The sequence below is a fragment of the Argopecten irradians genome, chromosome 2, assembly GCF_041381155.1.
Source record: "Argopecten irradians isolate NY chromosome 2, Ai_NY, whole genome shotgun sequence".
Taxonomy (NCBI): Eukaryota; Metazoa; Mollusca; class Bivalvia; order Pectinida; family Pectinidae; genus Argopecten; species Argopecten irradians.
In genome coordinates, this window is record NC_091135.1 from 32,960,937 (window position 1) to 32,984,150 (window position 23,214).

The window sequence follows — 23,214 nt, forward strand, 5'->3', positions numbered from 1 at the left end:
TAAAACTGATGACGTTTACTCCATATATTTTGTTTTCGTTTAAAAATCAACAACTCAACAGACTTACCATGTTAAAGATAATAGTCGTTATAACAAAGAAATGATTCTAACAGTGCGGATAAAATATTGTGAAGTTTATGAGGGAATCCGCACCTTTATCAAGGCACAAAAATAGATAAGATAACATAAAATAAAACAAAAAATAGAATATAATAACAAGGAGACAAACTAATAGAGTATATATAACAAGAGAGACAAACTAATAGAGTATATATAACAAGGAGACAAACTAATAGAGTATATATAACAAGGAGACAAACTAATAGAGTATATATAACAAGGAGACAAACTAATAGAGTATATATAACAAGGAGACAAACTAATAGAGTATATATAACAAGGAGTGGGTGGCAAATGTCGGAAGTCAAATCAAACTAGTATTCAAATACCGCAGCTACTTGCAATTGGAAACAAGATTCCTATCCGTTTCCTTTGGAATCGCGTATATTTCAATTGTCATTTTCTTTATAGGAAAGATTTTGTTATATCAGGAAAATGTCTAATACCGTCACAAAATAATACTTAAAAAAATCCGTTTTATCAAATCTTCACTAATTATTATTAAGTGTTTATTTTATGAAATATGTATTTGTAGATTCGAAATAAAATTTGGCTCTCCATTAAGTATCAATTCAAAGAAAATGTTTCTAACGAAATGTCATCAATTTATCATCTGAACGATTGAACTTCAACTGCGTTCTGACTAGTAACGTTCTAGTTGTGAAGCACAGAACACTTTGTGGTTTTATAGAGGTAGACAAAAACTATTCTTTTTATTCATCGAGGTTTTTCCTAATAATGACAATGGATACCGCATAATATGTAATATCTATATTTTCGTAGTTTACTTGATATAACACAGTATGATGTCTCTAGTTCTTTGCTAGTGATATAGTATTGTACATGTAGTATGATAAAGAAACAGTATATATTTGATTATGTTTATATTTTTCACAATTGCAGTCAAACACTGCCAAAATATAATTAAGAGTTTTACTGATTTTTTCCTTATACATCGGCGTTAACAATATATATATTTTAAGATTATGAATAATCAGTAAAATACCAGTACCTCATATATATTCAATGTTCTATTAATTTCACAATTATTTAAACGAAATATTTAGCAAAATCTGACGTCTCGAGATCTGAATTAAAGGTTCAATAATTTAATCCATGTCACATCACTGTTGCAGGACCCGGATGAGGTACATGGAGTGTTTCTCTTCATCAGGACGAACATAGGTGGCGCCTCTGACGTCAAACGAGCCTTTAATTTGTGTTCTGGGACCACACCGGAGAGAAAACTCCTAGGATTTTCACCACCAGAAAATGTAAATATCCCATATCCAGGATTTAGAAAGTAGTGTCTTCTGACACGAGATATATCATATAACTTAAATTTTCAAAAAATAAAAAAATAAATTAAAAAAAATCAAAAAAAATAAAAGGCGAGCATATATGCATATATATTTATAAAAAGAACATCTTGGTTATATACAGGTAAAAAAACAAAAGGTTCGGATTATCTCAAAAAGCTACCATAGTAATATTGCCAATATATAGGTCCTTGTTGAGGATCTGCAATTGACCGAACAATCTAAATTACCTTTTACAGACACGTAGTCTTTTAATTCAAAGGAAGATTAAAAATTCAACCTTTCGGTCCTCCTGGTTCTTTGTGAATTTTATGAGCCTACGGACAAACATTTATTTACGGTGAATTGATAGCCTTACTTTTTTAGGTTTTGATGCTATTCCTTATCTGTATCTAGATCCACGTGAAGGAAGGAGGAGATGACTGGAAAAGACAGTCGGTTGTAGGTCGATGGGACGGAAGGACATTAATTCAGGAGCGACGAGGAGAGGTCGACACAATGTTGGTCGTCAACTGGTTACATGGAAAGAGACAAGCTAAAGAATGGGTCGACAGGGATCCGGGATTTAAGGAATCAAAGTTCCCTCAACCTCATGGAAGTTTCTTTTCGATTATACCTTTGAAATACCGACCAAACTCAGGTAAAAGACCGCCGGGCAATATCTTTCTATTCCTTTATACAGTAACTTTCATTTCAGCAAAATATAACTTGTCATGTTTAAAACTCTATACATATTAATTTTCGATTGTCTAATTAACCAGTTTCATCAGTTTAAGTAGCATGTCCCTTAATTTCTTCAGGGTACAAAACAATCATGGTGATGGAGTTCACCCACATCACAGACAGAAATGAGCTGAGCAGGTACATATCGTTTGTATGCAAGGAGTTACAGAGATACCGGGCAGACGTCGCCTTTATTGACGGAGTACCTACTTCCCACCAACACAGGCCATCCCTATTCAATATTAAGTCGCACGTTCTGTGCCATATGTTCTGTAATAAGGACGAAGCCGACCACTTCTACAATGGTGAGCAGCTCATAATTGTATCACGATACATTTGTATAACCATATCTAAGAAAGATTTTGTTTTTAAACTCTGATTACTTTGCAGCACATTATAGGAATTTGGCAACTTACATTAATAGTTTTCTCGATTGGTAGAGTAATTATCATGTTAAATACGCTTCACATGTTGTAAGTTTTGTATATGACTTTTTAAAGAGGAAATATACGACCTATACCCAAATGGTATTATGAAACAAAACTTCCAAATTACAAATTCATAATCTCAGTAAAAGCGAGTATATTGTAGTACCGATCACCTATTCCTTTTTTGTTTATCTGATAGAGAATATAACGCCCTGTCAGGTCGTGGTATGGATCTGGACTCTTTTTTATGAGTCAATTAAATGAAAAAGTACAAAAATACAAATTATGAAATCAATGAAATTTTGGTTGTTATGTTGACCGGGTCAATGTATGAGGTTTTCAGGCAACCGGAAAGTATGCAATATATATTTTACTTTTTTTTAACAGACGTGCTTTCGAAGGTGAAATTCCAACACGCCGACTTGACGGTTGTGGTGTTCGAATTAATTGACCTGTTATCATGGGACCCGTGGCGACGTTAAGGTCAAGGTCACACAAGACAATTTCTGTTCCACGGTGGTGGACCGTTCAACAGTCTGTGATATGGATACTTCCGGCAGCAAAAGGAAGTCGCCTCTTCCATCTTATACCGGATATATAATGTAAACACATCTGTGATACTCAAAAAGGCAAATAGCATAGTTATATACTATCTATACCCATGTTCTTTTCATCGTAATATGTTTCATTTAAAGTTCTAACATGAACTGATATCATTTCATAAAATCACAATATTTCTAAGATCATGAGAATAAATGGTTATTTTAGTAATTTCACATTTTCTCTGTGTTACTAAAACTGTTGTGTACAGAGACTTATAACACTGTATATATATCACCTATACTTGTGTAAGCAGGAACTGAGCTCATCATAAGTCAACTAAGAGAATACACGATATTCTGTGACAAGTATTTCTATTATAATTTATGGAACTATAAAGTATAATGAGCACTTTAGAATATCATATATCATTTTGATTCAATATCTATTATTTTTATCACTTTTATCATGGCCTAACTAATGATTGCACATTCTATTGCAATAAAAAGTCGCTGTTTTTATCGATGTTTGGTATTGAGCCCTTAGGTTGTATCATTTAATAGATGGATGCTTATTATACTGAAGATTTCAAAATCATCGTAAATCAACAAATAATTTAAGCATGAGTGATTAAAATAAGTCCCGTTAACATATAAATCACTGTCCTATCTACGTTGTTAATACTTGGTACATTGTCCTTAGTTTTACAGCATGCGCAAGAGCGATACCAGAGACATCTTATTTTGGCATAAACAGATTTAAAATGTTCTCTTTTGATTCGTGGATAAAGATAAACGTGATTCTATAACAGGCACTTGTGATGCTACTAAAATACTGTATTTTCTACTTTACTTTTAATCAATTTAAATCATATCTTTAAAAAAAAGAGAAATTCCTGGCAGCAATATTTCTGTTTATGGAACTCTATTCATTTTTTGGCCTACTAATGCACAATGCAGTGCTATTATTTACTCATTATTGGCTGTTAAGTCGCAATTTGATTTTGTTTTCCAATTGATTAAGAATATATATAGATATCAATTCCAATTACTTTTCATCCTTTCAAGCGTTAAAACACATTCAAAACAGTAATACACGTCCATTACTTTTCCGAGTTTTCTCAAGTAAACATCATATAAACGGAATTTCTTAGTTTAATGTTTTAATTTGCTTATCATCAAAAGATTAGTAAATTTCACAATTCAATAGAAGGGCTTGAATTAATTTATAACATATTATTTAAAGTGATTAATGTCCTCGTTAGCTGTTTTGCGTGCAGCTAAGTTATCGTTGTTTTGTATACTATTTATTAACGATTCTATGTATATCTGTCTCCATTTACTCCATGTTCTTCAGTGTGTGTATCTGTTTTTAATTCTTAAAGGAGAACTTTATTTAATACATTAAACATCCGTCCATTTACGAATTGTCTTGTTTTATTTTTTAATGGTTCCACGTTATTTCTGTCAGATCAAAGATTTATACAAATTTTGTTATCCATCCCTAAGGATATTTCTGGCCAAATTTCGTAACAATCCCTGGTGAAGTTTATCACTAGTAGCGAAAGCAAATGTTGACGGACTGACGATGGGCACCGTGCCTTGACAATCAGATCAATTGCCCCTTATATCTAGTCCGCTAAACCTGCCTATATTATTAGGCTTTTTTAATTTTAATTTTTTTGCCTAGTCCGCTAAACCTGCCTATATTATTAGGCTTTTTCAGTTCTAATTTTTTTGCCTAATATATATTAGGCAAACAAAAATAAAAATAAAAAGCCTAATAATATAGGCAGGTTTAGCGGACTAGGCAAAAAAAAATAGAATTAAAAAAAGCCTAATAATATAGGCAGGTTTAGCGGACTACCTTATATCATGCGAGCTGAAAATGAATACGGGTTGCATTGAAGGAAAACGTGGCAACGATGTTATGAATGCCAACCTCCCTAAACAAAGCCATCATTCATAACACCAACACTAAAAGCAATGATAAACATACATATGAAATTTTCGCATCGACATTTATCATCAGGATGTGCACATAGCACAATTTAATAGGAAAGCATGAATGTTAAAGCTGCATGCATTCAATAAGACCAAAAGGAATTTTCTACAATGTATACCATAAAGTACACACACGAATGCAATACTAACAGGTTCAAAACGTGTAACAATCAATATAAATTTCTATATCATATATATGAGGCGGCAGTATGCCCATTAGATTTTTGGTTTAACCTTCAATCACAGAACATAAAATTAATTTACTGTACACTTTTCATAGCTGATATTAATAAGAATGACATGTTAGCGCTTTCACGGAACTTATCAAGTACATACTAATATTTCAATCTGATATTTTTTCTTGTTTAAAGTCAACATCGCAAAATTTGCAATCTGCATTTTGTTTAAAATGTTAACTTGAACTAAAAGCAACGTTTGTACCACAGGAAGACCTGTTAAAAGAGGTTCCAAGAAAATGTTCCTTCTCATCTCACAAGTCGAGGATATACAACTCGCAACCAGGCGATTGCAGAAAGTAACTTTATTTCACACGATTAACTTTCATTAAAATGTTTGAAAATAACAACATGACGCATAAAAAGCAAATGATTATATATAAGTGTCATTATCTCAGTCAACTCATTGAAAATTATAAAGAGTAGTTCGTTACTAAATTTTAAAGGCCAATGAACATGAACGACGTTTCCGAAACAAAACAAAAGTTGATAAATAACATTTACAACGCCAGAACATCTATACCGATAGGCAATGTATGCAGTTAATACTTTAAACAAATGTAAGATACCCTTTTAAATCTATATTAACAGGTTCATTCTGCTGTTTTGACGAGTAACATATATACATGAAGCGATAACATAAGACGAGCCCAACATTATAAAAACTTCACATTTAATTCGTCTGTTTAAAATTATTCAAGGAGTGATGTAAAGTGTGTAACATCAACGGTAAGCAAATGACTTTTGTCTTGTGGGACTCTACAAAATTACAAAATTATCAAACTCATTTTGGAGTTAAATTATAAGAATTAAAATCAGTTTCGGAAACGTAGTGTTTGTGGGATTTTATCATTTAAAAGATACATAACATTTTATTTATAACCAGTTTCTACGTTTAAACGGTAAAATTATCATGAATTTTGCTGATATTTTTCAAATTTAGTGAACTAATCACCATGTCCACCATGATTATTTTTTTGTGTTTACGAAATTGAAAACTTGTAATATCATTATCTAAAACAACTATCCGTTTGTGTCCTATTTGGACTTATTTTCAATTGCGTCTTGATAACATCACTAGGTCCACACTGTATATCTAGCACCTGTGTAAAGAAAAAAGCAAATCAAATAATAATTCAACGAAGTTCATGGGCAGAGGTTGTGCATTGTACAGCATGTTCATTGTGTCACAAGAGTAGAAAAGAAGAAAACACTTCATGCATCCTTTCATAACATCTTCTCTGCATATGTAGAGAAACAGACAGATCCATGAATCCATCCTTTGTAACATATTTCAAAATTAAAATGGCTGCATTAATTTCGTTTGCCACCATACATTATAATTATACATGTGCAATGAAGGAGATTTTTTGTATTTGTGTAAATGATAGAAACTATAACAAAACATTTAATGTGTAGACAGAGATTTCGATCAATATGTGTTATATTAAGCTCCGGCCTCAGGCAACAGTTTGGTGTTCAACATAACACATGTTGACCTCAAACTCAGTCAACAAATGTTTATAAATACCCATACGATTTTTAGGCATTTTATGACCAGCTATTGCCATTGTGTTTCATCCATTGTAGTGCGCCGTGCGCCATTCACTGTACATAGGACTAAAAGCCTACTTCTCCTTTATCCTTGGGTGGATTACATCCAGATTTGGTGTGAAACATCATTGGAAGAGGACAATCACATTTTATATAAATTAGCCTGATACGACAACAGGAGCAGAGAGGGTTGCCCTAAAGTGTAAATTTTGCTGAAATTTTGTTTGAAATCCTACCCCTTCTTCACCTTTAAGTGGATTACAATCGGATTTGGAAGGAGGAGTGTGATTTTTAAATTTTTTTTAGCAATCTTCCCTTTTCGATTATATAATTACCCTCCCATAACGATACTTCACAACACATCTCAGTGTAATCGACTCAACAGTTAAGAAAGAGTAGGATTTTACATAATATTTCAGCAAACTCAACCCCTTTGAGACTGCACCCCTCTGCCCATGAGGATGAACCATGTGGCTCATCTATATGAAATATGATCGTCCTCTCTCATTGATGTTTCACACTAAATCTGGTTGTAATCCACTCAACAGTAAGGAAGGAGAAGCCTTTAGTCTTATCCTTGGCAGACTGGACACGACGACAGGCAAAACACAACAAAAGGTGTTCCTGACCTTCAGTCAGGTGACCTAACAAGGTACCTTACATTTGTTTGGTGTACAATGTTGTAACCTCATCTTATGCCACTGATATCTAAATATATTGTTATCACTATCATTAGGTATTAAGATTTGTTACGTTATTAATGCTTTTAAGAATATTTTAATTTTTGATTCAGAAAAATGATGGGCCTTTAAACATAGGTAGTTCTATATGTAACCGCTTGGACAGGTCATGTGTCTATCATATCCCCTGATTTCCTGACTTGTTTTCAGGTATATCTAAAAACATCCTTCATACTCCAGGGGTTACTATAACTGACGTTACCGGTATGTCCACCCTTGTACTATCTCATAGTGAAACTGAATATCTAGGATGAATGCCACTTCCTCAGTAACAATGTCCAAAATATTTAGTTGTCACACGGACCATCTCCGAACCATTTTGATTTTTGTTTTGATCACAACATGATATCTGTTTCACTAACATTGTGAGCTGTAACTGGACTTAAGGAATTACTTGTATAAAGTCATCCTTACCTTGCTTGACCTGTGTTTTAAACAGCTTTACCACACATAGTTTGATTTCTGGTGGCTTCCTGTGAGCCTCGATGGCTGGTACAGCCAATTCCTCAGTTGCGTTGAGGCTACTTTCATCACAGCTAAAAATATCCCAGAACTGCCAAATAAAATATATCTTATCAAATACACAACACCCCCATAAGCAAGTGCTAGAAAAACAAGCAGAAACTTAACGATACAAGAGGGATTTCCATCTTATTACTTATATTTCGTCAATGATAATACATACCTCCATGTCATCCATCCTAGAAGGTGGGACGGTGCTGTCCCCATCATCGCTGATTCGGTCTATGTCTGACTCACTGCTGTACCTAGTGGCGCCTTGCTCCTCAAACGATAGCCAGGGTTCTAGGCTAAGCGATACAACTTCCTCATTACCTTTGACCTCTGTAACCAACACGTAAATACATGTCCAAGCTTGTACCACGAGTTATCTCAGCATTTTATAGAGGAATTTCTGATTTTCAATCATATTGACAAAATACTATACTCACCATCTTCATTTCCCTCTTGAATTTGAGCTTTTTCTGCATTCAGTTTCTAAAAAGAAAAAAACAGAACAAAAAAAAACAAGAGATCCCAAATGGATATTGGCGCCCACCAAAGAATGATCTATGTATGACGATTGAAAGAGGGACCTTTTCTCTGCTTTTCAAACTTAAACTATCAAAATCCAAAATGAGGGTTTGCCATCCATCTTGTTGACCGATCGGTCCCAAAATGCAATATGCACAACTAGGGTCCTAGGGGAACCTACATATGAAATTTGAGACATATCCCTTTAATACTGTCAGAGAAATAGCCGTAACAATCTTCAACCACCAAAATTTAAGATGGCGGCCAATCGGCCATCTTGTTGCCCGATTGATACCAAAAGCAATATGCACAACTAGGACTCTCTGGGAACCTACATATGAAATTTGAGAAAGATCCCTTCTGTACTTTCTGAGAAATAGCGGTTACAAACTTCAACTATCAAAATCTTAGATGTCGGCCGTTCGGCCATCTTGTTGACCGATCGTTCCCTAAATGCAATATGCACAACTAGGGTCCTAGGGAAACCTACATATCAAATTTGTAAAAGATCCCTTCTGTACTTTATGAGAAATAGCGGTAACAAGAATTGTTAATGGACTGACCAAGGACCACGAACGAAAGGTGATTTGAATAGCCCATCATCTTTAAAGGGAATTGTTCTATGTTTCGGACCTTTAACTCATTCATCCCTGAAAATTCATAATGAACTGTTCCAGTCTCTGAATTAGAAGAGTTCACATGTGTTTAAAGGGGTGAATAAGTTAAGCATTGATAATTAAACAGATCAGACACACTCAGTGATGTATATTTTTGTTTCTCTTTTATTGAAAACAATTGCCAAGATAAAAAAATAATAATTTCATAATCTCATAACATTCCATCTGCAGATGGTCATGACAGCAAAATGACAATTAAAGGTCAAAACTACATGTTCTATAAGTTGATGTTTCGAGGTGTTTTCGAAATAACATCTGTTTATGAAAGAAAAAATAATAACCATATCTCTTTGCAGCTGTAATTAAAATGTTAATTTGATTTCACCCTTATGTTTACAAGTTGCAATCTAAAAGTTCTGAGCCACACCACTTTTACATTTTTGTGGTCCAAAATGACAAGTTTCAATACCTGTGTAGAAAGGCCACCTAGAGTTTCTTTGTCCACAACTTTTATTTTGGTTCTCTAATAAGCTCCCCCTTTGTTACAATTTTTTAAGCAACCAGGGTGCTTATAACAGCGAATTTGGTATAAGAGTATTAAGATATTAATAGGTCTGCCGCTCCTTCACTCATTACACTACAAATTTACATTTGGTAATTTAAAATAGTCATGCAAGATATAAAATATCATATCTTTAGGCCCCTAAACTATGGTGAATACCTTATTTTTAAACATTTGCCTATTCAAACCAAATGAACTTGAATAAGGTCAAGATATGACCTTGAATAAAGGTCAAGGTTATTCATCAGAACAATACCTTTATCTCTGCATACAACAGTTCTATAGCTTATACTCTCATTTACTGAAGAAAAAAACCAACAACACTATTTTCATAACCTTGACTTTTTGGAAAAAGTGATTAATTTGAACAAACTTTGTCGTCACACCAGGAACCAGGTTTTGACAAATCAAACAGATTTTTTATAATTATCGCGACACATTGAATACCTTACCTGTGTGTCATCAGAAGAATCGGACTGAAGAGCTAGTTGTTCTTCTGAGTTGTCAGGGGAACTGCTGGATACTGTTTGAACCTGTTCAGGTAAATCTTCAGGTGAGGTACTATCCTGTCTTTCTTCCTCGTGTTGCCTCAATGTAAGGGAAACTCTTTCTAAAGATTTATCTATTAGACTCCTAGATTCATTAAGAAAGTTTATTCCTGATTGCTATAAACTACAGAGATATCTTTTATGAGGAAATGACATTGGTTCGGTTAGAATTCTGTTAGTAAAATCATTAAGATATAATTATGCAATTACAATTATTCATATCAATCATCAAAAAATTCTATTTGTTATAACTATTTCCAAAAAGAAATTATAACCACTGACAACTCTGACTGCTGTTAACCCCTTCATTTTTGTGTATACTATATTTCTTACCTTTGTTATTTCCAACATATTAACAAACACATTATAAATTATTACTAGCAATCACGCATTCGTATATTCTTAGAATGTCTGAATTCGTGTTCGAGATCTCCCATGAAAACACTAAAAAATGTGTATCTTGCGAGAATAAAGTGATTTACAGTAGTGTTACTCTATTTGTTTGATGTTATTTCTGAAGATATTATTTTGTTTTAATAACATCTTCATATTTCAGAGTTGGAGGTGTTTTTGTATAACCACTTTGGAATAGTTCTTTGTGGCAGCTTTGTATCCACTTGTACCAAAAATTTATATCATACTTTTTTTTCTCACTGCTTTGTAATATCAATTTGCGACCATCAAGTCTATTTCAATTGTCGTTTAATAAAAATACCCGGCCAATTTCAATTCCACCACTCCACAAGTTTTTCCTGTCTGAAGTCATAATTAAATCTGATATGGAATGGTTATGATCTTTTTAACATGTTATCGTTTTTATTTTTATTGGCTTTAGATTGAATCTTTTTAAGATGAAGTTGACAGAAATGATTATTTCCAATCATAATCAAATGATCAACTAGTAAAAATGAGATGTCTTTTATTAAAGACATTTTTTAACATTGAAAATTCAAAATTTTTTACACTGAGGCTAAAATAGTTGATGATTGGCAGTTGATGATTGCAGATTGGGATTCTTTTAATCTACAGATCTATGAAAAAATTAAAATATACTTGATTATATATATCTATAATTTCAAGGTGACATTAAATGAAGGTCAAGGTCATTTTTTTTAATTAACTTTATATTCCTTTATGTTAGCATGCTATTGCTATCTGTACTCTGGGCATGTTTGTTAATGAGGAAAAGTTGAATACGAGAAGTCAATGTATGTTGGGAAGTCAGGAATGGACAACAAATGTGACACCAGGGTATACTTCATTCAGATGTACAGGAGAGAAAAGCTTCAACATTCAAAGGGTGCTTCCACAAACACTATGTTAAAGTATCCTCAATATTTCAAAGGTTACTATCACTGTCCTTAACTTGTATTTAAGATGGAACATGGTACAGTGTAGTATAGCCCTTTGATGCACAACAAAAGAAATCAGTTAATTGAATATAACACTTCACTGTATCAGCATTGAAGTTGGGGATTGCTCCTTTGTAATCTTCAAAAGAAGTCACTGTAGGCCAATAATTGGTCAGTTTTATTTTCCTGAAATGTCATAAATTTTTCTATGACTTAGTCCAGGGGTGGATATAATTTAAAGTTTAAAGATGGTTTAGATTATGAAGTGACACTCTACCGCTAGATAAGGCCAGTAATATGAGCATTTGCTAGACACAAGTATTTATGTTTTTTTTATCTACTCCAGTTTTCTTTTATCATAGAAACCAAGAAATATAGAATAATACCATATTTGGTTTAAAAGTCAGGCAAAAGACACCCAAGATAAGCATATAACTAATTTTTAATTTAGTATGTAAACATAAATACATAAAAATAATGATTTGGTATTGATGATTTAACAAGAAATATTCTGGATGTACGTAAGAGGAATAGTGTCAGGACTGTAAAATATAAACTGTTCAACTCCTTCACCACTAAAACACATTTGAGCTCTTCTAATTTAGATATTGGAACAATCCATTACAAATATCCAGGGGTGCATGAGTTAATATCAACACTTTTTCTAGTAAATCTGGTATATGAAAACTTAGACATAACCAGACGTAGAACTTTTTCAATTAATGTTTACCTAGCACTTCTTGACCGAGGCTGTAAAGGCTTCAAAATGGACACAGATTCTCCCGAGGACTTTGGACTCCCTACACTGTCAGAGTTCAACTCAGAGCCTCCCTTTAAGGCTGGTTTGGGCACCTTTTTGCTACAGTGAAATAAATGTCTTTTGCTGTTGAAATCATCAAAACATTCCTGTAATCGTTTGGGGTTGTCCGAGTCAGGATTATTTCCATCCTCACAGTTGGCTGTAGAATCCACTGGTGTCAAACTATCTGTGGTCACTTCGGCGGTACAGTCAGGCTGAAGTTCCTCAGATTGAATTTCTGGGTCATTAGAGATCTTGTTTGTTGTGCTACAGAAAAATATATAATGAATCATAGCTGCAGACATCCAGGTTTTCTGTAACGGTAACAGAACCTAATCAAGGATTTGATACCCTTAAAACTTAACCCAAGTGCATTGATTAATTGAATTCCAAAAATAACTAAAACTGCAAGCTGGGAGCTGACTATAATACTTTCTGCTTCCCCTTTAATATCAATTTGAGATAATGAAAACCAAATGACTATGCTTCTAATTACCACTATTACATTCACAATTATTAGAAAGATGTGCTTTATTTGGTAACCAAGGCAACAACGATATTTGAATTTGGACAATTGCTTTGACAACTATATTAATTATGTCGTCCTTCGAAATTACATTTTTATACTGAACATAACCTAAATTTTGACCATGTAATCAGAAGTCTCCATGATGCTTCCATGTAATGTGCCAATTTAAAAATACTTTTAATTAAAATCACACTACTTTGTTACAGCAATATGCTCATATTTGAACCAAATTAATTAAGAGCACTAATGAGTTATTGGTCATTTCACAAAGCCTGTGTATAGTGATCTAATTACCATAACAATTAAAATTTCTTGCACATCTACATAATATGATAAATAATATTCTTGTGTAGTTTCATGAAAATTGGTTGACAGGATTGAGAGTATCGTATTTGACCCTATAAGTGCCACCGACACTATAAACACCCTCACTTTTTTATTCTTCAATTTCACTTTCACCGACTTAAATATAGACTGAACCTATAAAAACCATGAAAATTACTCTATTTGATTTCTTTTATAAATTGGCCTGGTCCTATTAAGCACCCCTTCAAGTTTTCATTTTTTAACTGCCCTGGGCACTTATTGGGTTAAATAGAGTATTTGTGAAGGACAGCTGCCTGACAGACATTTGGAGATCAGAGATTCTGTATCAATCTTATTAATGTTCCTACCTTTCATCAGAGCTATGGAGCCAGATCTTGTCAACCTGGACTCGGTCATTTGTATGAAGTGGACTTATCATGGTCAGTAGGTCCAGCAGATCCCTCTCCTCAAGAGCCTCCTTTTCATGTAAAGCATCAAGTAAAATCTCCATGTAAACATCTGTAGAACTCCTCAACAGCTGCTGGTACGTCTCTGGACCCTCGGCCAATATCTAAGGGACACAACCATGAGATTTAAAGTTACTTTAATTAATCAACTTTTATAAGAATTCTGACATCTCAAGTTATAACAAAGTGAGTTTATAATTTAGTTGACCATTTTATGGTTAGAATTTTGAGATATATATGTAACATATATAATATACTAGTCCAAGAGCAATTATTTTTAGTTAAGGAAAAATAAAGATACACTGTACTAGGTTTCTTATAATCTGATTTTTTTTGTCATTCTATTTATTATATACCTTAATTATATTTATAAAGAGGCCCAGAGGGCCTGTAACACTCATTTGGTTTGTAATGCCAAGTAATGTTCTGAATACAGAATTATTGTTTCTTTTCTGAAGGAATCTAAAGATTTAACTCTAAATTCCCTGTTGGGCCCTACTCTTTCTGCTATAGGGGGTCAAAGCCAAACTTTTTGTAAATTCTGTTCCCCTTTCCCAGAGGATGTTTCTGGCCAAACTGGGTTACAATCAAATGCAGAACTCTATGACTATGTAGTAGCGATTTAAAGGAGTTACCTCTCTTCCCCCTATAGAGCCCTGCCCCTTCAGCCCCTGAGGCTTCAGTGCCAAAATTTACACAAACCCTGTTCCCCTTCCCCTCCTGCCCCCATTTGTATAGTGACACTTCAAGGCAAACTTCAAGGACTAGGTCATGCCAATTCCATCAACTAATCTACTCCTATAAATAAGTATTTGAACTAATCTAAGCTGAAAAATAAGCTTCAGAAAATTTCAAGACAGAAACATTTTCTCCACCTTTTCTATGACGGTTGGTGGGTAGAAGTCAGTAATCCTCTTCACAACAGTGTCAGCTAGCTGTACCAAGGCTTCCTGATACTTGTCCCCATATTCTTCTTCATACTTGTCCTGAAAGTAAGCATCTCGCTGATCCTGATGTGCTAATAGTGGCAGGAAAAATTTCCGGAAGTTCTTCTGAACTGAGTGTAGACTAGACAACTCCTTTTTAGTCTGTGTAAAAAATAATATAATTCCATATACATTTATAAGAATATTTAATTAAAAGATGCTCTACCACTGACAAATGATATTTTTTCTCTATCAAAAACAGGAGCATTCCAATTTTTATTTTTCTGTCAGCGGTTGAACATCTTTTAATTTTTGGTTAAATATGTTTTATAATGGATAATAAAAACAACATATTCTTTCTCTATATGCATTTCAAATAAACTATAAAAGATAACTTTAGTCATGTGCTCCTTAAAATCATCAGGTACTGTATAATATGTGTACCTGTTGTACTGAATATATACTACAGATACATAGAAAATACATGCATGAACTAGATAAACATAAAGGAACATATCACTTATAAATTTCATCGCAATATATATAATTTTTTAATCCATTTTAACAAACTAGGAGCCTTTACATTTAATTTAGTAAATATCACAAAACAAGATATATTATTGGAATCTTTTACAAAAGTATCATGCAATGCACTACACTTTTTGTGCATTAAAGCACTTCCGATATATGTGTCAGTTCAACTACCAGTATAACATTGAATCCTCAATCCATAGGGGTACTGCCCATCAATCAAAATATATCTATTAATTGGATCAATCTAGCTCTGATTTACTACCATTTATGGGTAGCTTCCCCTCAAGGAATGAATTCTCCTCTGGCCTAAAATTCACAAGATTGAAAAATTCACCTCTTTGAAGCCAAAAAAATGACCGTTTTTGTAACAGAATTTCCCTTGTGACTTATTTTTCCTAATTTTTTTATACTTTTGTTCAAATTTCTTCATATTTATCATACAAATACTGCATATTTTATAATAAACCTAAACTTTTAATTATGTTGAGCTTAAAATCTTGCTTTACTAATCTAGAAATAAAGATAGTTGTTCTACAGTACTTTTTTGTCAAAATGAATATAATTTTAAACCAAAATAAGAAGAGTCAAATTCTACGATATTTCGTCAAACTTTTACCTTATTTTGAAAAAGGGTAGTTTCCCTCAAAATCTAGATTGATCCCTGCCATTGCTTTACTTTAAAGAGGTTGTTCATTCTAGACATGCTCTTATTTTCCAACATTCTCAGTGACTATTTCATTGTCACTTGGGAGAGCAATATACAGCATATTGACCCAGTGTGTCCATGTTTAAACACACACACCGAGTCAATATCTTTTATTGTGACATCACATGAATCTGATAAAAGAATTAATGCTAACCGCATGTTTGAAGTGACTTCCTTTGCGGGGAAAATAATTGTTCAGGACTATCAGAGCATCATCATGACTGTTCTTCAGTAGCTCCATAGCCCACTGTGAATACAATTATACATTTGGATGAATTTGGTAATGCTGTACATTATTTATTAATTCTACTTCTATCTCTATATCTGTGCACATTTAAACTCATAAATAGACAGGATATAAAAAGAGAAAATTCAAGGAGATCCATTATATGAAAGTTCAAAAGTAATTATTGATGTGCATCTTTATAATAACACCTGCTTTGGCCATTCATGTTACTGTAATTCATCTCTTTAGCTTGTTAAATTGAATTTCGTGCAAATCATTGATTAAATTTTGTTTTGATTTGAGCTGCTGATCTCACCTCTGTTTACTTCATATAACATCCTATATTAACTAAACTATTGTAATAGTAATAGAATGACATCTGCATTAATAGACAGTTATTTCTGTTGATCAAAAATTAACCAAATTTTATTTAAAACAGGAAAATTCAATTTTAGAGTAACAAAATTTTTGCTATTACAGTTCATATTACCAGTATAACATATATATTTTTTTATCATTTTGCTGATGAAATGAGTGCAATCACACTGATGTTCCACAAAATCACGAAAACATCATCCTTGCAAAAATCAATAACTATTATTATTAGTATATATATGTACATTATATAAAATATGGCATAAAAATATCCCATATCCCTACAATTTATTCCTTTTTTGAAAGCACCTCATGAAAAAAGAAATCCAAGTAATCAATTGCATTAATGTATCAGTACTTATTATCATTTGTATAAAATGTTTTTTTATGAATAACCACAATATATAAAGAAAACACAATAACAACCATGATAAATGTGATTACCTTCATTTTGAGTCCGAAGACAAGCTTGCTGTATAGTTTAAATGGCAACGCCTCAGGAACTCCTCCATAAATAGAATGAATGTGTTCGACAACAGCAGGGTAACAGGATACATTTCTATGTGTAAGGATGTTGTGTATTAGTGATATGGACAGGTAAACTTTTGGCACGTCCAGTTCATCCAGGTTGCCATGGTGACGATTAAGAATACCTTCAACATAACATAGGTAACGAGTTAACATTAATGTACAATTGTACAACTTATTTAAATATGTATTACATAAATGTTTTATGTGAAAGAACAATACATGTGTAGTCATTAGTGGCAATAATACAGTATATGAAAAATTAAACACATGATATACCAGTATATATGTATGTACCTTCGTAAAAATATATTATACAGTATAGATCTACTGATATACGAAAAAATAAAATGAAAACAACTTTGCAATCCCTAGCGCTTTCACAGCTGCCACTGCTCTTTAGGGGATGTTTAATGATGATGTTGGTAAGGCAACAACACAAACAACAAAAATTGATATAATATACTGTATAGTCATGTATATTTCTTACTGTATACATGTGTATCTATAACAGTCTGAAGAGCTCCTTTGAATGGGGCGAAAGCGCTTATGTAACTAGTCAGTCGTTATTGTTTTTATTTCTTATAGATTTTGTTCGTAAGGATTTTTCCTCAAATTTATATGTGTATATATATATATGTATATATATTAAAATGTGAATTTTACAAACTACATATCAGGTATACCTTATTACGTATGTTACATATCTAAATTTCCACTACTTTAAGATCAATTTTACAAACTAATTGCAAACTCATTAAAAATAATTTCTCTTTTCATCACCAAGGAAATATCTGAACAGATATATATGTGTGGCGTGAAGTTTTGTTTGTTTGATTAATTAACGTCCTATTAACAGCTATGGTCATGCAAGGACGGCCTCCCATGTATGCGGTGTGTTGCGTGTATGTTGTGCGAGGTGCGTGTTTCAGGAGACTGCGGTATATTCATGTTGTGTCTTCTTGTATAGTAGAACTTTTGCCCTTTTTATAGTGCTACATCACTGAAGCATGCCGCCGAAGACACCAAGCAACACACCCCACCCGGTCACATTATACTGACAACGGGCGAACCAGTCGTCCCACTCGTTTTTTGCTGAGCGCTAAGCAGGAGCAGAAACTACCACTTTTACAGACTTTGGTGTGTCTCGGCCAGGGGACAGAACCCAGAGCCTTCCTCACAGGGGCGAACGCTCAACTCAAAGCCAAAAGTGAGGCGGTGCCAAGGGAGGCATTAGGAAGGATAAACTCAGTTAGGAAGAATAGAAAAGATAAGATCCTAAATTTAGTCGCCGTGAAGCAATAGTACCCTCTCAACTAGGTCATAATAGATAAATATATATTCTGACCTCAATAGTCACCTTTTATAACCTGATGATGCTGGTTTTTACAGGCATACATCAATATCCAGGACTCAATTTGGCTCTGGGACACCATTCTTTTTGTCTGGCATTGCACATCTGACTTTGTTGCTCTGAAAATACAAACTATGAAATTTAATATTTCTGACACTATAATTTTAATTATGACATTGTGTATTAATATACATATACGCCATTAAATTTATGACTATCTGCTGATTGACATCAGCATTGCTAGAGAGTATAGAGAAGGACTGGAAACACAGGCACCAGGCACAAATTTAACCAAGGTCTATATATGTAATATATCATCAAGGGTCTGAACTCTACATTAGAGAAACAAAACCAACATTTTTTCTTAAATCTGACGTATACTTTATCTTAAAGTGGATTATTTTATCTTTCTAACATGTTGTGCCAGCTAGGTCCCTTTGGGTGGAAGGGGAATTATCGTTATCCATTCATTTATATTGTTAGTACTTGTATGTACTGTACATTGTTAATAATGTATCTATCGCATTTTAATGAGTGGTAAATAAAAAGGAAAAATAAAATGTACCTGGCCTTCTGTATATTACAACAACAATATGTCTGTCGAAAAGTCTTTTGAGCTACCAATATCACAGCTAATATAATATATACATATAAATGGCATACATTATATTATGAAAGCTTGTCTGCCAATTAAAGAAAATCATAATTAACTCACAAGGGTGAAGCCCTAGGGAAATATGTTTTTGTGAGCAAGCATGTGTACCACTAAGTAAAATGCATTAAATTGTTTATTATACCAAATACACACCAAACATCTTTAGTTTTCTCAAGAATTTATAAGTGAGAAGGATTCTTCAGTCTCTTTACACTACTAAACGCCACACCAGATGCCTATGAACCATTTTTCTCAACAAATACTTGTCTTAATGAGTGAAAAGAAAAACTGTTGAAAGCTTAATAAATTTCATGATGTTTAGGCATTGGTTTAAGGGCATAAGATTTAGAAGAAATGTGTTAAATTTTCATTAAAAAAATACAGCAGTTCATGAAATGACAGCCCGTTCTGGGCTCAAGCTACCCATTCACATTTTCGTTACTAAAGAATCGATCTGACTAATTGCTAAAATGAATTCATCCTAATTCGCAAAAAATGCTTGTTTTCTTTACACACCCAATATCCAATCACACGGACACAAGCTTCAAATACGCACGACGGAGTATATATTTAATGAATGACCAGAATTTTTTGTATGTGTGTACTTTTCACTTGATGCATAAAATACATTATTTGATGCTTCTTAGTAATTTCTAAAATGTTTTTCATTGTGAAATGCTGTGAATGCACAATTTGCTAAATGAAATTCTTATTTGCTAAAGAGAAAACAAAATCACTTTCGCAACTTTTGCTAAGCAAACTGGAAAATTAGTTTGACCCCAAATGCAACCGCTTCAGAAAGTAAGACGATATACCAGGCACCCGCAAGCTACATCAAAGGTTTCACCGGTAGACATCAAAGGAAAATCAGTTGTCGCACAATGTCACGGTCAGTGCACAAATTCAAAAGCGCTTGTGCTGTATTCGTCCAAAACCCCCGAGTGACAAATCCTTCTCACTTATAAATCCTTGGTTTTCTGTTATCTGACAGACGGAAAAGATCTTTCAGTCCTGTGTACTAGTGCCAGTCATTTATCTAGCCCTCAAAATATCAAATATGTAGTGTTACATGCTGGGAGGGGCTCATAATCAAGATATACCTGGTAGTTGGATCCCTGTTATGAAAGCCAACAATCTATGCACATGTACAAAACATACAGTATACGTTATATACACACAAGGCAAAGAGAGACAACCCCTACCTACTCCACCTACCGGTATATGTAGGAAACAAAATGAAACAACAATTTGGTATTTTTGACCAGAAATATATATACATATATATGTTTCTGCAGATCTGACTTAGTCTCCATGATAACAGAAAAAAATGACCATCATAGCAGGTCCTCAATTGCAAAAGGCACAACTAGGGCACTTTTCTGATATATACAATGTACGTACTGTACAGAAAGTTTCAAGGAGCTTTTTTCATCAATGTTTTATCTTGTTGCATTTAACTTTCAGTTCTTTGGTAATTACAAACTTGGAAGGGTACCTGTTGCAATTATCTCATCCAATAAAATTAGATGTCAACATTGAGAAACTTCTTATGTGCAATACCGATGTAATGATCAAAAGTGTGTCATCATGCTAGATTCTATATTCCCTAACATTGTAGGAGTGTATTCCCATAACATGAGAGACGACTAGTCAGTCGTTTTTTTTATCGGACGTTAATTTGCTGACTGTCTACCGACAACGTAATGTTTCAAAAGTGTCTCGTCGTACTATACCTCTCACATTGTTGTAGCCCGAGATACTCTGGCCCTGACACCAGACTTATTAGACTTAATGACAGATAGATGTCTGGTTTAGGGCCAGAGCGCAGTGCTATATCAAAAATGTGGAACATTGTCTGGTATCAGGCCAGGTCAACTCCGATTGAGACAGCTTACATAACTTTACCACCGAGAAGCGTCACTTAACTTGGTCTTTTCAACACATGTCACTTAACTTGGTCTTTTCAACAAATGAATAATCTATCTACCCACTGCAATCCATCTTATCATGCATGCACGTTATATCATGTCAATACAGTAGTTTCCTTTACGCATCTCTAAATCTTCCTCCTCGTTGTTGCCATTTTCTCATAGTATGCAAATCGCCTCTAATCTCGACGGATTGTTATATTTGGGTAGATAAAGACCAAGTTAAGTGGGGCTTCTTGGAGGTCAGTCTAAATTGGAGATGACCTGCCCTGGTACGATACCAAACGGTGTCAGCGAGTTCCACCTTTTGATATAGCACTGCGCTCTGGCCCTTGTTACACCAGACATCCAAGCTTATTTGTCATAATGTCGAAGTCTGGTGTCAGAGCAAGAGTATCTCGGGCTAACATTGTTGTAGAATGAATATACGTATCCGACCTACAATACCTTTCGGCCGGGTACAAATTGGTCCCTATGTGTCGTAGTGGAGCACTGCCTCCGAAAATCACTCGGGCATAGTTTTCTATACTTGTTTGTAGGTTCCAATTATTTTATGCGTATACATGCATTTACATATTATTTTTGTCCAAAACAAACATAACTACCATTCTTAATATCTACCGTACCGCTCACAAGATGTCAAATTCACAATTTGTGGACTTGCCGTATAAATTCCCTTCAGAAAGACCTTTATATGTATTATGTAAAAAAAATAATGCCTCGATGAGAATTTGATATTTCATGTGGTTTAGTTTTATTGCCTAGTAGGTAAGCGATTTCAAACAAGTACGATAAAAATGCAAACAAACGTTTTATAATGGTTTGCATAATCATTACTTTGCTCCATTAGCAGTAATAGGCACCAGTTGTAGCTCTAAAGACGACACCATTTTCTGTCAAAAAGTCTTTTGAGCTACAATATTGCAGCTAACATTGTTGGACTGCTAGAGTAGGCCTACAGTACGAATATTCAAAACAACCGCGTTCCGATCTCCTATTATGTACACACAGACATTGTTTAGAACCTAAACTTATACAGAAGCAAAACAACCTCCAATGGGACAAACACATAAACAACATCACCGCAAATGCAAACAGAACACTAGGTTTCCTAAAACGAAACCTCACAATCAATTCACCACACATTAAAGAACACGCATATAAAGCACTTGTTAGACCCAAACTTGAGTACTGCTCCTCTATCTGGGACCCACACAATACTGGCCAAATACAACAAATAGAAAAAACTCAACGCAGAGCAGCAAGATATGTACAAAACAGGTATCATAACACTTCTTCAGTCTCAGACATGTTATACACACTCCAATGGCCAACACTACAAACACGCCGTCTACAATCACGACTCATCCTCCTATATAAAATCACACACCATCTCGTTGCCATCAACCCAGAACAATACCTAACACCTGTAGACACCCGCACTAGACACACACATCCCTATGCATACAGACACATCGCCGCCACAAAGGATACATTTAAGTACTCCTTTTTCCCACACACCATCACATACTGGAATCTCCTCCCTGTGGCAACAGTACAAAACACTACACTGGAGGGCTTCAAGGCAAACATAAACAACGTAGCCCTTGAAGCCTCCACTCACAAATAAACACCTCATTTTTTATCATGATTTTAACCTATCTACTTTTATCTATTCCAGCACCAGAAGAAAAAAAGGAAAAAAAAAAAAAGCACTGTATATAACCCCTTCCCCCACGCCACTGAGCCAATCACTCACCCAAAATCGTCACTATTGACGGCTGGTGACAAACCAAAGAAGAAGAAGGGATCGTGGCCCACGAGGCAGATTCTTGTTACCTGAATCTACATGAGACGTCGGACGGTATCGAGAAACTTCTGATGGGCGATACCGACGACGTAATGATCAAATGTGTCTCTTGGTGCTATATCTCTAACTTTGTTGGAATATATTTTTACCAAAACATATAGGTCTACTCGATCAGACCTCCCAGCCTCATAAAAGTTGCAAATCAAAGTTTGACTAGGAGCGCCAATCCTCCGTCGAAGGGAAGCTAGAAATTTACGATTGAACATACGGCGCTGTACATTGTATTCAAACACTGCA

General features: G+C 34.2%; 2 protein-coding genes across 20 annotated transcripts in view; one reads left to right on the forward strand and one right to left on the reverse strand.

The window, feature by feature from the left end:
- LOC138315205 (uncharacterized) overlaps positions 1-4,552 on the forward strand; it is a 57,199-nt gene extending 52,647 nt beyond the window's left edge. For all 17 annotated transcript variants that reach the window (XM_069256034.1, XM_069256035.1, XM_069256036.1 and 14 more), the window contains 4 exons: positions 1,257-1,394; positions 1,836-2,079; positions 2,240-2,467; positions 2,978-4,552. In XM_069256034.1, the coding sequence (XP_069112135.1) occupies positions 1,257-1,394; positions 1,836-2,079; positions 2,240-2,467; positions 2,978-3,072 (705 nt within the window). In that variant the 3' untranslated portion in view covers positions 3,073-4,552. The remainder of the gene's footprint in view (positions 1-1,256; positions 1,395-1,835; positions 2,080-2,239; positions 2,468-2,977) is intronic.
- A 1,107-nt stretch (positions 4,553-5,659) lies between these two features.
- Positions 5,660-23,214, reverse strand: LOC138315208 (uncharacterized). Of its 3 annotated transcripts, none has more exons than XM_069256054.1 (12): positions 23,067-23,214; positions 18,531-18,643; positions 17,087-17,295; positions 16,196-16,288; positions 14,751-14,963; positions 13,777-13,979; positions 12,505-12,840; positions 10,327-10,462; positions 8,614-8,659; positions 8,349-8,506; positions 8,078-8,216; positions 5,660-6,472 (listed from the first exon to the last, which is right to left on the reverse strand). In XM_069256054.1, the coding sequence occupies exons 2-12, from the start codon at positions 18,604-18,606 to the stop codon at positions 6,447-6,449; spliced, it is 1,635 nt and encodes a 544-aa protein (XP_069112155.1). In that variant the 5' UTR covers positions 18,607-18,643; positions 23,067-23,214; the 3' UTR covers positions 5,660-6,446. The 3 variants fall into 3 exon arrangements, with proteins under 3 accessions (XP_069112155.1, XP_069112154.1, XP_069112153.1); XM_069256053.1 differs by having other exon boundaries at positions 22,947-23,214; XM_069256052.1 differs by having other exon boundaries at positions 22,867-23,214.